The 16,654-nt window shown below is 42.0% G+C and overlaps 1 protein-coding gene across 1 annotated transcript in view; it reads left to right on the top strand.

Moving 5' to 3' along the window:
* Nucleotides 1-16,654, top strand: part of SND1 (staphylococcal nuclease and tudor domain containing 1) — a 438,972-nt gene that overhangs the window by 245,288 nt on the left and 177,030 nt on the right. Inside the window, exon 14 of the mRNA XM_050782556.1 lies at nucleotides 8,195-8,267. Within this exon, the coding sequence (XP_050638513.1) occupies nucleotides 8,195-8,267 (73 nt within the window). The remainder of the gene's footprint in view (nucleotides 1-8,194; nucleotides 8,268-16,654) is intronic.

Genomic DNA, 16,654 nt, shown 5'->3' with positions numbered 1-16,654 from the left:
CAGTCCCTGATCATTGTAAAATAAATCAAAGTGTATGCCCTTTCATGGAAGATTGATCATTTAATCTTCATTGTAATTGGAATTACGGTCGTGGTTATAAGTAACAGAGAACAAGGCATGGAATGGACGAGGTTTGGATTTCTATCGTATGTCCCAGCTCTTTATTCCCCTTGACTCCTGTCTCTTTCCCCCTTCCTCAAACTCTTAAGTTCACGGCTCCTTAATTCGATTCCTTCTGAGTAGCCTCCACCAGCTCTTGGCTAATTTAATGTGAAATCATCTTGAGTGTTACAGTGCTTGCTTGCTTTGGCTCATCTGCAGCTTCAGGTGGCTGAGTGGGTCGGAGAGCTGAGTCTCTATTAGGCATATCCCTATCCTGCTTCTGCTCTAATCCTTAGAAATCTCTCAGGAGGACTATAGTTCGAATAATTAGTCACTGATACATCAACGCACAGAATTTTATAACTGCTTGTGAATGGGAAATCCGCTTCATAGCTTTCTTTCATTTGCAGGATTTTTTACATCTAAATTTCTTGTAAACTTCCTTATGCATTTCTGTTTTATCGTAAGCTGCTTCTGACTCTGCCCCCCGCCAGCACCCTCCAACTTTGGTCCCAGAAGTTGAGAAGGATTACTTCCCATTGCTCTTGCTTTTACATCAAGGTCAGAGAGCCAGATCTCTGGGGTATGGCAATGAATTTTTTCCAGTAAGTCAGAATAAATGTAGCTCACATTAGAAAGTCATTTTCCAAACTGAACATTGTCACAGAATTGTTGCTTTTCACTCAATCAAAAGACACATTAAAGTTTTCTGTAACTGATGTGTTTGTGTTATGTAACAAGTATTTTATCAGGTATTTTGGGAGTAAAAACAAAAACACATGATCTAGTGATTTCGGTGAACAAGTAAATAATTACAAATATAATTACAAACGTGGAGAATATATGTGGGTAGTTGGGATTCTTAGGGAAAGGAGCACCCAAATTGATGGGTTATCCACAAATAGAGTCCACGAGAGAAGGCATGTTCTGTTTGGTTTGCCTTGGTGAAGGGAGATGGAAAGCAAATGCCAGTTTCTTGCCCTATGACAGCAGTTTCTTATCCTAAGGAAGTAATTGGCAAGGTTCTCTAGAAGTTATTCCTCATGGCATTATCGATAGTAGTAGAACTATTCGCATAAATATCTAACAGCAGGGAATTGATGAAAATTTTGAACCATACATTCATATATGATGGATTTCCTGTGCACCTATTAAAAGTGGTGCTTAAAGGGTGTTTTTTTCTTGAAATAGGATTATGAGTCATTGTTTCCTGAAATTTTTTTCTGGCAGACTTTGTAATCAGAACAGCAAAAACTATAAAATCAGTGTCATTGAGGCCATTTTGAGTAATCTACCTTCCTGAGGCCCTATCCTCTCAAGAAGACTTTAGACTGCTCATAACCACTACTGCCCAGCTCTAATATTCCTTTGATCCTAATCTGGGATAGTAGAGTTTGCAACTGTGTTCACCTTGTCTCTAGCATTGAGTTGGTTGTTCTCTGCCTTGGTGTTCATAATCCCCTTCCTCCCCCTTACCTGCCACTGCAGATCCATTGTCATACCCAGCACAATAGCATGTGTCTTCATTCCTTCCTTATATTAGTTTTAGATGAGATGATGACCTAGAGTTCTTTGTTATTTGCTTCACTGCCTCATAATACCTACTGACTCATTAGTCCGCCCACCTCCCCTTGACCGTAAGACTCAATTTCCTCATTTCCAGTCTATGCACTCTCAATCTTTTCTGTCTTTCTCATCAGTAGTTCTCATTGTTGTTGAAAATGCAGCTGTATAATCTTAGTGCCCCCACCTACCATTTTGCACCTGCTCTTGCTCTGTATCTTGTTTTCTGAGTGGCGCCACCCTGTCGCTTCTTCAAGCTGCCAAGGAACCAGGAGAAAAGCCGAAAGAATTGTTTATTGCTTCCATGTTTCATTGATATCTGTATTTGGTTCATGCTGAAAAACCATATTCCTCAATGTGACCCAGAACACAATGAGAAGTGCTTCGGAAGTTTACCAAATTTTTTACTCTTTATTCTACTTTTTAATCTTTTCTGTTGGAATTAATTTTTCTTCCTACTGAGTCATTTGTCCTTGATTATTTAGTAGGTGTTCCTTACAATCCTGCTACTTGGTTCTGTTTTATTGTTTACAGTGGTCAAGCTTTTCTCCCACTCACTGCCAATCAGATTCTTGCCCATCTCCTGCAGTTCCGGGAGACTTGATGTGGGATGTGATGCTTTTGTTCTGGATGCTCCTCTGCTTCTGTTTCTGCTCAGAGGCCAGTCTTTAACTGCTTCTGCCCTGGAGCATAGATCATGAAACTGTGCATCCAGGAAAGCCAACAAACCTCATTCTTTTGCCCTACAGTCACTTTGGCATTGTCATTGTCTCCAATTTGAAATATTTTCACTGTTCCGCATTAATCAATCAGTTACCAAGCATTTGTTCAGCTTTACTTGGCACACTTTAATTGAATTAGATGGCCCTGCATTTATATAATTATGGAAAGATTGCTGTCTGTTAAATACTATAATAAACATTAAGGGCAGAATACAAACCCTCAAGGGACCTGTAGTCTAGATACAGAAATAAAGATTAACACATGAAACAATTTGGAAGTCATATGTTGCAGTTTATAATTACATGCTGAACTGAGTGATACCTGCACACAACACATACACACACACACACACACACACACACACACACACACACATTATACTACCATTTCAAAGGAGTTCACCTAGGACTCCAGGTTACAAATTTCTGTTGTCCCGACTATTTTATGATTGTAGTGAGGTTGTGGCTACAGATAGGTGATACTCTTTTCACTGTAGTGTTGACCTAGAACGACAAGTGGAATCAAGGGGAAAGCAAAAGCCCAGGGGACACACATCATTAATTACTTGTATGTAGGGGGCATGAAGGAAATGGGCCTAATTGGATTAGGGGTAACATGGAAATCATGTGGATACGTAAACTGGGGCCACATGGTCAGGACCCATGAAAGCCAAGTCTGAGAATTTCCACTTGATTTCACAAGCTGCTTAGTTGTCTTTTGTTTGGGGTATAAGTAGGGGAGGAAAATGATGACGTCGATTTTTATTAAGAAGTTATGTGGTAATGGTGTGCAGTATTCAGTCAAAGTGTGTGTAGCTTCAAAAGGGATTGAATGAATTTAGTTAAGATATCCCTGGGTGAGGGCTTAGACCAAGAGGGTTCCAAAAGGGCCAAGTGAGCACAATTTGAAAGAAGAATGTTGGACGTAGGGGTAAAGCAAAAGCAGAGTGAAGAGACATCATGGAGCCTGCTTGCCAGGAAAGCATTGTTAAAAGGAAGTTGTAGATGAGGAGACGTGTTCAGGGGTCCTGATCTCTCTCAGCTCTGTAGCCTCCTTGCCCCACCATCTCCCTGCCACCTATTGCATGTCATTTCTGCTTTCTATCATTTTATTTTCTTTAGATCTCTTTCATGTATGAAAGTAGTTCTTTTTGTAAAACTCTGTTGAAAGCTCCTGCTCCCTCAGAAAATTCACAGATACTTTAGGGTGGATCAGAGATATTTCTAGCATCCGAGCTGACGCTCACTATGTCCCCAGGTTAAGAATTCCTGATGTGATAACTATTTTATGATTGTGATAAGGTTGGCTCTAGCCATAAATCCTTTGAGTTTCTTTGTAAGCTGACAAAAATATTTGTTCAGAATAACAATCTACCATCGTTGAATTGGCAGTAAGATGAAGGCCTGTTCGTTGGCACGGGAGGGACTTTGACTGTGGTGCTCAGACATCCAGCTTGGAGAGCATTGGTCTTGGAATTTTCTGGATGAACTAGGGACTGCAAACCTGAGAGCAGACTCTTCCTTGGCATGAAATGTATGCAGGTTCTAATCTGGTGCTGAGGCCATGGAGATTATCTCCCTGCAAAAATGTCATCTGCCTTTGCAAAGTTGTAGGTTTTTTCTTCTATAGGAAAAGCAGCAGCTAATATGTGAGAATTTCAAACTTTGCTGTTTAAAGAAAGCAGAGTTTTCCATTAGTCTGAATAGAGTTCATCTTCCCACCCTGTAGTACCATACAGCCCTGTGGCTCCTAGAAACAACCTAGAAAGCTGAGTGTTCATCCTTCTGTTGCCCTGCCACTCCTTGGCATGTGTGCAGATATATACTTACTTTCCCTGACTGGTGATGATGTTTATCCGTTATTGACACTGGTAGTCTTTGCTGTCTTTGTACTGCTGCATCTTGGAGAAGAAAGCTTCTGAGAGGAGTAGGCTACGTTCTGTCCCACTGCTTCCTTTCTCCTGGCTGGCCTGCACACCAACCTGCCTTTGTGAGAAGCCGCTATTAAGCAGACACAGCAGGAGAAGTTTAGAAGTCAGGAGTTTCATTCCTTGCCTAATGAAAAGGGATGCAGAGCTGTGGCTGAGGCCCACAGGGAAAGGCAGTGTGGGGAGCGGAAGTTAGTGTTTGCTCCTTGGAGCAGATACAGTGGAAGCCAGCCTGCGGTCTGCCTACCTTCCCACGTCGCAAAGACAGAGCTCCACAAATCTATCCCAGAGAAACTGGGTTATGTGAGATGCAAAGGAGAACCCCACTGAGAGGGGGTAGCAAGGCAGCACACCTTGTTTTCAGCAGAGCCTGGGTCTCCATGTCATGTATCCTCGTAGCCTGGAATAAAGTTGTACTCTCCCTTTGCAGATAGCAGTGGCAGGCCTCCCCTCAGCATTTGCTCCTCTCCTCTGTGATATTGATTCCTGAATTCCTACTTCCCCCAGATACTCTGTCGTGGAGAATCTCTTGCTGTGGCATCAGACTTGTGACAAGCAGAGGGAGGTTTTTTGGAAATGGCTCACTCAGTGACATTCCTGCAGCAGTGTGGGAACCAGAAGCAAAGCAGCCTCCGCACAGGGAAGGAGACCTGTGCTGCCGCAGGTTATTCTGCTCTTTTCTCACAGATCCTTCCCACTTTGCAGCCTGGGTCTAGTATGCTGCTAAGAGGCTAGAGTGCTTCCTAGGTGGGCATATTTGAATTTAGTGATTAACTACCTATTGTTAACTTTGAACTTTGCTTCTCTTTTACGAAGAATTAACAAAATAAGCACTACTTCTCGGTTCATATATGACGGTACAGTGCTACTTTCTTGCTGCCTCTTGAATGTGCCAGAAGTTGATCGAGTTTAATGATAATATTTTAAGTGTGAAAAAATTGTCTTTGGACATTTTCCCAAAATTTATGCCAGAACACAAACACGTATCCAATAATATGCTTTTTAGAAACAGGGTAGAACATGAATAATATTAATACTAAGACAATTTTAAAGAATTGTTTTGGTGTTATTGTTTTAAATGTCATATGTACACTATTATCCACGTATTCCGGTTTCTGATGTTAATTTTTTCCTCTTTGGTAGCGTATTTAGTCTTGGTTAAGTCTTAGATTTCTGCTTATAGCACAGAGCTACTTTGTGGTCACAGAAAGAAAGCAGAATTATAGTTTCCCACCTCACTGCTTTTGCCTTGAGGATCTTTGCTTTCTAACTTACTGCTCAGGCCCTGTTCTTTTTTTCCCAAAGCATATGAGATATTCTCCAGCCCCAGGAAAGGCCACGATTTCAGCAGTGCTCTAACTTGAACCTGTCTGTTTACAGAACAGATCTATTTATTTTGGTTGTCCTTGTTGTTAAAGGATAAGGCTGTAGGCATTTAGTGCCCCAGAGGACCTGCAGAATGCTTTGCAGGCCTTGCCTTGAAGGAGGTAAGGTACTGTCAGGGTGGGAGAGAGCTTGTCTTGCTTCACAGAAGCTTCGATCTTAAAGGCTGCTCCTTCCAATTTGCAGTAGCAAAATAAGGAGAGCTTGTTGGTGGCAGAGGAGGTTATAGAAATAGGACTTGCAAGATGTAAGCAGGGCTTTGGGAGGTGGAAGAGTTGGGTTGTTAGTTGGCTTCTAGCCACCAACCTCTAGTCTTTCGCTGGTAGCTTGCAAATCCCAAGGGGTGAGGGGCAAAGCTTGAGAATCGGCCTTGGTTGCTGACCACTAACAGGATCCCTAAATGGTAAATCACTAGAGGAAATTGTAAAGGGAAATATTTTTACCCATTTACAATTTATTTTATTTTATTTAATTAATTAATTTATTTATTTAGTTGAGACAGAGTCTCGCTCTTTCACCCAGGTTAGAATACAGTGGAGTGATCTTGGCTCACTGCAACCTCCACCTCCCGGGTTCAAGCAATTCTTCTGCCTCAGCTTCCCAAGTAGCTAGGATTACAGGTGCGTACCACCACACCTGGCTGACTTTTTTTTTTTTTTTTAAATGGAGTCTCTCTCCCCCAGGCTGGAGTGTAGTTGCGCAGTCTCAGCTCCCTGCAACCACCACCTCCCGGGTTCGAGGAATTCTCCTGCCTCAGCCTCCTGAGTAGCTGGGATTACAGATACCTGCCACCACACCCAGCTAATTTTTTTGTATTTTTAGTAGAGACAGGTTTCATTATATTGGCCAGGCTGGTCTCGAACTCCTGACCTTGGGATCCGCCTGCCTCGGCCTCCCAAAGTGCTGAGATTACAGGCTTGAGCCACCGCACCCAGCCCGATTTTTTTTTTTTTTTTTTTTTTTTTTTTAGTAGAGACAGGGTTTTGCATATTGGTCAGACTGATCTCAAACTCCTGACCTCAAGTGATCTGCCCGCCTCGGCCTCCCAAAGTGCTGGAATTACAGGTGTGAACCACTGCACCCAGCCCCATTTACAGTTTCTAAAGTTGAAGCCCTTGATTCAAATTCAGAAGGAGCCACGGGATTCAAGGAGCTTGGAAGTGCTGTCTTTCAGTTAGCATTTCAGATCAGAGTGAGAGAGAGGCTGTGATTTTTATTTTATTAACTCAGTACTTGCCCATATCAGGGATTAGAAACTAGATATTAGGAAAACTTTTGTTGTTTCTGAATCAGAAGCATTTCAAATTAGTTGAATGAGGGACAGATCCCCTGGGATGAAGGAAGGGGGCTCAGGTAGGTGATAAAGGCCCAAGTGTGAAAGAAATATGACTATTCTACCTAGCACTGAGCAATACCCACCCAATTTGGCTTATCAGGGTTTACTTTAGAAAGTGATGACCCTGAAAGTAACCCCTGCAGAAGTGTGTCCTGTACCTGTGTTCCTTGAGTGAGTTCCTGAAAGGAAAGAAGTGAAAATCTGGCTGACGGTGTGAGGGTCCCTGACATTTGGCCCTGGGCTGGGCAGCTTTCTCAACACTTCCTCTGGAATTCAAAAACCCTAAAAAGTCAAGTCTCCATAGATAGAACATCCCCTAATCCCTAGTTCTCTATCTCTAAGCTCAGAACTCTTCCCTGCTATGTCTGCAGGCTGGCGGTATACAAGAAGGCCCTTATACAACAGTGTACGGACCAAGTGATTCACCAGTCAGTTTTTATTCTGTGGTCCTTCATTGTTATACCAGTGATCATACCTAGTGAGGCGTAGGCTTTTGTCCCCAGAGCTGCCACTCAGAGGATTGGGTGATTAGAGCAAACCAACCCATGTCTGAGCTTGGCAGAGTCCCAGAGTTCCCTGTTAAATCTCCTCTTATTATAGCTGAGACTGATTGAAAATGAGACTTAATGTCAGTTACGTAGCATTTGCTAATTTTTTTTGCTACTGTTAAATAACTTTTCTCTACAGTATTGCTGCATTCAGGGCAACTTATCTTTTTACCTGGGAGGAACTTATTTCCATTAGAATTGGAACACTAGCCACATATTTTGCATTTAAAATGTTTCATGTGATTAAACACAGAAGAAACGTTATTACTTCTGTTTCTTAGGCATGTGCTTCTCTAACTGATTCTTCTTTTGTGCCTGGAACAATGCCTTTAATTTGGAAACAAGTGAGGGAGCCCTCTGATTACTAAGTACACTGTTAGTGGAAACTGGCAGCCACGTGCTGGTAACTGGGCTTAAGAGAAGAGCAGCTTTATAATCCCCCCTCCACCAAATCCTCTTGCACGGACTGGCTACTCAGCACTGTACAGTGTGACTTGGGTAGTCATACATACCCACTTCAACAACCCTCACTTCTCTCTTCATTTTCACACCCTCCTACCCCTTCCCATTGTGATTCTTATTTTAATCGGTTTTTCTCTTCTTCCTTAACAGAGCTATTAAGAATGGCAAAGGATTGCATAGCAAGAAGGAAGTGCCTATCCACCGTGTCGCAGATATATCTGGGGTGAGTCGAGTCCCTGAATCAAGCTGTGTGGCTCAGAGGCTCAAGAGCGTGTCTGCATATTTGCTGAAGGACCTCAGCTTATGTGTTTTCTCTAGCTCGCTTCTTTTCAGGCACTGACTGTGACTCTTTTTCCCCTCTGCCTGGGGCATCTACTTAGGTATCTATAGGGAGCCTGTTTTATAATCTGGAAAAGCAGAATTAACTTCATTCTTTTTCTTTACCTGAACTGTCTCTATGTTGCTTTTTCATTTTTAATTACTGTATTTTGAGTTTGGAAGGTAGTTCTTCTCAGTTGTATTAAAATAAAATTGCCTCTTTTTAAAACCCCTGTCCAGTTCTTGCTGTGAGTGGGAAGTCTTAGTGGCAAAAGGTAAGTATAGGTTTCAGGAGAAGGATATGAATTCATCATGATTTCCTCATGACCTCTTGTTCCTCTGCTTGCCTGTAAGTGGGACAGAATGGAGAAATGTATGAACATCCTTTGAGATAATACATATAGATAATAAAGAAGAATCAATGGCACCAATATTTTAGAGCTCCCAATAGGCCGTGTCCAAATGATTCTTTAGCTGTAAGGACTTTACCTTTGAGTGTTTGGGGTCTCTTTGGCTGAATAGATCCATTTGATAGTTGAGATAGTTTATTCATTTAGTCAATAAGTGTTTATTGAGTGCCTGCTGTATGCCAGGAATTGCTCTAAGCACTAGGAATATAACAATGAAGAAAACTGCTGAACTCCCTACATTCAAGTGGAAAAGGGAGGCAGTTACAATGTCAGGTAGCGAAAACTACTGTGAAGAGAAATAAAACTGGCCAAGGGGATAGTGAGTGGTGTAAGTGCTGATTTTGATCAGGTGGCCAGGAAAGGCACTCTATTGCTGAGACATACACCATCCATTTCAACACCACAGTCACTAATGGTTAAGGAGAGGATCAGGTCTGTGCCATGCATAGGGAAGATGCCCAGGGGAGATGAAGCCCAGGGGAGATGGAAGGAGGAAGAGCTGGTAAATCTTAGCTTAGGCACTCAGGGAATTTGCCTTGGGCACTGAGAAGAAAATACTAGTATAAACAAAAGTGCTAGAGCTCAGCCTAGGCTGCAGGAGTGATGAATCAGAGTGTATTATATTCCTGTTATGTGGTGTGCCCAGGCCTGGCTGAGGCTTTTTCTGTTGCTCCTGGTGATTGCTTGCTACAAATGTGTCTGGCAGGCTCCCCCTTGTCTGGGTATAGTGGTCCCCTGCTCATCTTAAACGGTGGGACTCTGTTGAGCTTTTCTTTCTGTATAACCAGTCACTACAGATTATAGGTTAAACAATGTTACCTACAACACATTAACTGGACTTCAGTCTAGAGGCTGGGGCCTCTGTTAAGTTGGTGAAGTAAAGTGATATGCACTTTTTGTGGCTTAGAATCCTGAGAAGCCCAGAAACCTGTAGCTAATGGCCTTTGAGCCACAGGTAACTATGGTGTATCTGCTAATGTTCATTTTTAACAGGTGTGACTCACCCAGTGGGATCTTACTTGGCCTATTTTCTGTGTAGCTTACCCAGCTGAGTTATTCTTTGCATATATATTATTAATATTTTTATGTATGTGTGCGGCATTCTCAACAATGCTTTCCTTAATATTGATCTTTTAGTAAAGCTGTTAAAGCTGTTATAGTAATAAAAGGACAAATTTTTGGCGATTCATCAGCAGGAGAAAAAAGTTACAAATGGTTTGGAAAATGCGATGAAAACTCTTCTGCACAAAGGGCCAAATATGCCCATCCAAAAGCTTATGTGGGGCCCATACTCCAGGGCCTTCCAGAGGCTGATTTCAACCTTAGGGATAGTTTCATTTCTAGTTCTCATTTAACACCAGCAGTGAGGTGAAGCAACTCTAAGGAGGTTTTGAGGTTCAGGCACACCGGTCTCAGGGCTGTCCTCTCCGTACCCCTCAATGTAGTGTCCTAAATATCTTCATTGCTGTCTCTGAATCTTATGCTGCCTTCTGCCTTGATGATTTCTGATGCTTTTTTTATTCCTTTATTTCTGTTGTCATTAGCAGTGGGTCTTGTGAAACGTGTCTTCATTTATTTATTTACTTTTATTCCTACCCCACCAACTTCCCCTTAAAGTCTAGCTCAGTTTCATACCAATTTTTATTATCTTTTCTGTCTCAATATTGGAGGATTGGTTTGCTCTTAAACATAAATGCCAATTAAATTTCTCTCAGTCACCACATAAAAGAGTAAAGCTTGGGCAAATGGGAGACTGAAAGTGAAAAAGCTGTTGGATTTAAATGGATGTCAGATATGACCTTGTCTGCCTGAATCACAAATTATTCACCTAAGATTGCAGTTTTTTTGTGCCCTCTTTAATAGAGGAGTTTTGTCTTCTCCCACCTTCTAACCTTCCCTTCTTTCCATCACAGTGTTAAGTCTGTGTGTATGTTGGGTGCCCTTGTTCCATTTAAGTGAGATGTATGGGTTTTCTGCTTCCTGAAGCATGCTGGCAATTTTGCTGTCTGTGGGACAGGTGTGGGGTCAGATGGGCAAACGGCTTACAGCCAGATGAAGAATAAACAGGGAAAAAGACAATGTAATGTACATATACGTAATGGTTTCACAGAGGTTTCTTAATCTTTTTTTAATCTTTAACTGTGTTACCTACTGCCCCAGATTGATGCCCCTCTTAGTTGCAGGCCATGATAAATGGAAGTTTTTGTTGAGCTGACAGTGTAGGGAATATGCTGCCGAAATAATTTACAATGAACTGCTGTTTGTGCATAATACCTCTCACCACCCTCCTCTCCATCCCACTACACATCATTGGTGAAAAAACAGACATACATAAGTGCACATTCTGTCTCCTAAACACTGTTAAGAAATGTGTTGTATGGAAGAGATTATATCATGATGGTGGGGCAAATAACCCGTAATTTTGTTCTAGTGTCAACTGCCTCCATCTTTAGGAGTTGAGTTTCTACTCCTTTTCCATTATCTCTTCTCCTGCCGTTTAAAAAATGATTTCACAGAGTAAGGGTCAGAGTGCGTTAAAATGCTTTTGTATGAAGACCTAGCAAATACAAGACCTGCTTGGCCGATTGCATGTGGTTGGAAGTGACTCATCTAAGCACAGGAGTGTGAGGTTGATGGCTTGCCTTGGAAGGTAAGATACCAGCCTCTGTAGTGGCCAAATAAGCCGGCCTTCTTGTTTGTTATTACAGATGGGTTTTCATGTCAGAGTCAACTGAGTTTTGAGTTTTCCGTAAGATGGGCAGAACATCTGCATATAACACCAACTGAATGAACCCCCAGTTTCTCTAAGGCTTTGATAAAAACTTGGCCCACTAGACCAGGCGTGGTGGCTCACACCTATAATCCCAGCACTTTGGGAGGCCGAGGTGGGAGGATTGCTTAAGTTCAGGAATTCAAGACCAGCCTGGTCAATGTAGTGAGACCCCATCTCTACCAAAAATAAATAAATACGTGTGTGTGTGTGTGTGTGTGTGTGTGTGTGTGTGTGTGTATGTGTATGTTGACCCATCTGCATCTCTTACACCTATTTTTAGGGTAACCACTAAAGGAAGAAAATTACATACTCCCAAGCTGGTACTTTAGATCCTAAAGAAGTTACTGGTTTTTTTGTTATTTCCAATTTTTCACAGTATAGGTACTGGGCTATTAGAAGTACCAGCCACTGCTGCCATTTCTATCATAATCTGGTTTCCTTTCAGGCCAGAATGTTCCAGAGTGTGTAGAACCAGCTGAGAATTTGACCGACTTGGTACTAGGTCTTACTTGATTTGAAGGATAGTTCTGTGGTGACTGACTTCATACATCTGTGTTTTCATTATTAGTTGGTTTTGTTTTTCATTGATCCTGTCTCAGTTCCCTCCCTCACCAGCACAGAAAAAGTTGGAATATGCATGTCAGTGTTCTTTATCTCAGGTTTCTCAGCTGTTCTTTATCTTAGGTTTATTATTGTTTTTGCTGTAGCCTGCTCCGTAATAAATACAATCTCCTGCAGATACAGAGTGTAAAACAGGCAATAAAATGGGGCTGGTGCATGGCTTACTGTTGTTCTGGTAGATCAGACAAATCAATTATGGTTCTGAGATTAGAGAGAGCTCCCCACTCCTCGAGTTGCAGCCAGCCCTGCGAGTGCTGATTTTACCTTTTACCTTTACCTCCACTTCTCCATCTTCCTCTTATATGGGAATAGGACTCAATGAGTCATAGTGTATATCTGAGTTTTCTTCTCTGTCCTTTTCCTTTTGTGTCTGTCCTCTGTGCATGAGAAGTTACGATTTTGTTTGATGGTACAAGAAGACAGCATCCTCTTCAGTCTTATTTCTGAAAGTCCCAGAATAGGGGTTGTCTTCTTTTCAATATATTCTGCCTTTTCATATTATGTAGTCCTGACAGTTCCTCTGTTAATTTCACTATTACAGTATTTATTCTCTTAATCCATGGGTCTTTTTATCTGTTAACTGCTGCTGTGCTCCTTTGGACGTGGCTTGGTTTCATGCTCATGTTACATAGCACTTTTTTATAACCGCCTTTCTCCGTGACTGATTTTGTTGGAAATACATAGTATTATTGAATTTTTTTTTTTTTTAAAGGAGACAGAGTCTCACTTTATCACCAAGACTGGACTGGAAGTACAGTGGCACAGTCATAGCTCACTGTGGCCTTGCACTCCTGGGCTCAAGCAATATTCCTGACTCGACCTCCTGAGTAACGGGGTCTACAGGTGCATGCCATCACACCCGCAGGATCTTGCTATGTTGTCCAGGCTGATCTGAAACCCCTGGCCTCAAGTGATCCTCCCAGTTTGGCCTCCCAAAATATTGCTGTTACAGGCATGAACCACCACACCTAGCCTAAAAATTAAGCCATGGTTTGGAGTGACCCAGTGACTAGCTTTGGGGAAGGTGCAGGGCACAGGGGAAGAAGATCAGACATTTGGTGCCCTGTTATTCATGAAACGAAGTCTTACAGAGTTGACCAGTAGGATTCTGACTTGCTAATATAAAGGATTGAAGTGTTCCTTTAAAACAGATAAGATTAAATCAATAGATAAGAAATAGATTGGTAGACAGGGTTGGACTTTCTCCAGCATGTGCTCCTGACCTCTGCCTTCAGTTTCGGGTTTTCATTGCCCTCTTAAACTTTAGTAGCACTGTCATCCTTTCTTTGAGATTTCTGTAGGTGTTACCTTTCCTTAGCTCGTTTTGAATGTTTAGGCCTTGATGGAAGCATAAGAAAAAAAAATATTCTTTTTGGCTAAAGAGAATTTTTAAAAGCCCAGGCACAGTGGCTCATGCCTGTAATCCCAGCACTTTGGGAGGCTGAGGTGGGCAGATCTCCTGAGGGTCAGGAGTTCAAGACCAGCCTGGCCAACATGGCGAAACCCCATCTCTCCTAAAAAAATACCAAAAAAATTAGCCGGGAGTGGTGGCGGGCACCTGTCATCCCAGCTACTTGGGAGGCTGAGGCAAGGAGAATTGCTTGAACCTGGGAGGCAGAGTTTGCAGTGAGCTAAGATAGCGCCACCGCACTCCAGCCTGAGTGACAGAGCGAGACTCCGTCTCAAAAAGAGAGAGAGAATTAAAAAGAGAAAAGAGTGGTTTGCCTGCTAAGTCTGAAGAAGATAAAAGGAGCAAAATCACCCAGGGGCTTTATGAGTTAGGTCTGTGTTAAATTGCAGTTTGTCTTCTATGTTTTCTGGCCCACCTAGTTTAGATTTATTTTTCTTACTCTCGTGATTCTAAAATTCCTTTCAGCTTTTTGTTTTTTCTAATCTCTGGTATTTTTGATGGCACAAATGCTCTCTGAGTGTATTTGTTTTTTTTTGTTGTTGTTTTAAATAGCCCTTACCTTTTTTACCCCCCTTGGCCCTACACCATGTTCTCACGTCTCTCTTGCCAACTGCAGTCTAAGTTACTGTCCAGATGGCACAACATCAAGGCCTGTGGTTCTGTCGGGTGGGTTTCTGTGACCTAGAGGGGTTGCCTAGCACTGGAGCTTCATTCACACAGTAGCTGCTGGCTCCACTGCTGGGGTCTGCATTTGCTACTCTGAGAAAATTCCAAAGGAACTCTGGAAGAGCCAGCTTACTGTCTGCAGAACTTGCTCTCCACAGCAAGCAATGTGTGCTGTCAACCATATGGTTGGTCCCTTGACTGGAAGCCATGGTTGGTGGGAGTGTTGGGTTATCCTGGTGGCTTTCTTGCATCCCTGTTGTATTTGGTAGCTCAAGTTGTTACTAGTTTAGGAAAAGATATTGCTCTATTTCTCTCTTCTTCTTTCTTCAAGCAAAGTTTATTGAACTCTAGTTGGACTACAATGTGCAGGTGACTGGCTTGGATCCTTGCTGCACAGAAACATGCCATCACCTCTGTGGCACACAACCTCTGATGCCAAAGTGGCAGCCACCTTGTAAGTTTCTCCCAGACTTTGGAAAAAACTTCAAACTCTTTCTTTTTTTTTTTTTTTTTCTTTTCTCTTATATTTTTAATTTAATTTTTTTTTCAAAAAAATAGACATGCGGTCTCACTTGTTGTCCAGGCCGGTCTCAAACTCCTGAGCTCAAGTGACCCTCCCACCTCAGCCTTCCAAAGTGCTGGGATTGCAGGAGTGAGCCCCCATGCCTGGCCTCTTTTCTCTCTCTCTGTTTTTTATTTTATTTTATTTTATTTTTTGTTGAGACAGAGTCTTGCTCTGTTGCCCAGGCTGGAATGCAGTGGCGCCCTCTCAGCTCACTGCAACCTCCACCTCCCAGGTTCAAGCAATTCTCCTGCCTCAGCCTCCTGAGTAGCTGGGATTACAGGCACGCGCCACCACACCCAGCTAGTTTTTGTGTTTTTGATAGAGAGGGTTTCACCATGCTGGTCAGGCTGGTGTTGAACTCCCGACCTCAGGTGATCCGCCCGCCTCAGCCTCCCAAAGTGCTGGGATTACAGGCATGAGCCACCATGTCCGGTCCTCTTTTCTCTTTTCACCTCTTCTATCATATGTCTCTGCTAAGAGTTGGATGTTACTAAGAAGACCTTGATCTTGATTCTACCAGAGAGTTGCTTCAGCCAATTGCTCTCACCCTTGTGATGGAAAGCATTGCTTTATTGTGTTGGAGTTTTTTTTGCCCATAGTTTGTTTCTTTTTTTCTTTTTTTCCTTTATTTCTTTTTAAGATGAGATCTTACTATGTTGCCCAGGCTGGACTCAAACTCCTGGGCTCAAGAGGTCCTCCTGCCTCAACCTCCCAAGTAACTGGGACTTACAGGCGTGAGCCACCACACCTGGCTGTCCATAGTTTCTTTGTTCATATAAGTTCTGTGCAACCACTTTGTTTTTTGAAACTCCCCTGTTCATATTTGCCAGAACTACAGGGCCATCCTTCTCTTAAATAAATTTGAAAGCATTTTTTATTTACCTGGGAATTTTTTCAAAATTTCATTGCAGCAGGTACCACAGTTAGTGATAATTGTGTTTCAGTACCTCCTTTTATAGATTTTAGTCCACTTTTTGACTGAGTTGTGTTGTTTTTGGAGGGCACCAAATTTAGGACATGGTTTCTCACTTCTTTTATTTAGCTTCTATTAATTGGGCTGTTTTGCATCTTTGTAGATAGAGATGTAGAAATGTGGTCCTGAAGAGATACAATTGATTTCCACCCTGTAAGAGAAATGATTTCAAACTTTACATTTTTACTCCCTCGTTTGACTTTGTTTTTGCAACTTTAGCAAATTCACCTCAGTATTCCTAGTAACTTAATTTATATCTGTTCTTTAGTCTCTTTGAGCCTTTCTGGTTCCCTTATTAATTAGTGGGGTCAAAATGAAATTTTCTATATGAAGTTTATTTTATATTTGAATAAGAGTCGAGATTTTACCTTACTGAAAATTATCTTTTAACAGGGGAAACAATTGTAGAAGCAAGAGAAATACAAAACCACGTATATGGTGGGCAATAAATGATTATAGAATTATATGCTTTGAAAATCTTAGTTTTGTTGCCTCCTCTGTACCTGGAAACATGAACAATAATTTGGCTGTGAAAGTCCTAAAAAAAAAAAAAATTTCGGAAGTGAATATGTCTCTTTCATCTGCATCATGTCTGGTTCCGAGTCTGTAGCTTACTTGGTTTAGCTTTTTGTTCAGAACAGTCTTGTCTTGGAAAATTCAGGCACCAGAGCAGATAACCTTGAGGTAGGGAGCTAGGATTGGACTTTGAAAGCAGGGCACAGCTTCTTGTCCATTGGTGTGAGTGTCCTAGCTCTGCAATTCAACACCTCTGAGAAAATGTTTACTCAGGTGAGCTGCCCAGAGGTGGAGCACTGTTAGAGACAGGGCTTCTTTATTCGTTCCTTCTTATATAACAAAAATATCTTCCTCCCA

Source organism: Macaca thibetana, chromosome 3, assembly GCF_024542745.1.
Source record: "Macaca thibetana thibetana isolate TM-01 chromosome 3, ASM2454274v1, whole genome shotgun sequence".
Taxonomy (NCBI): domain Eukaryota; kingdom Metazoa; phylum Chordata; class Mammalia; order Primates; family Cercopithecidae; genus Macaca; species Macaca thibetana.
The sequence above is the reverse complement of the archived record's forward strand: the minus strand, read 5'-3'. Positions and strand labels throughout refer to the sequence as shown.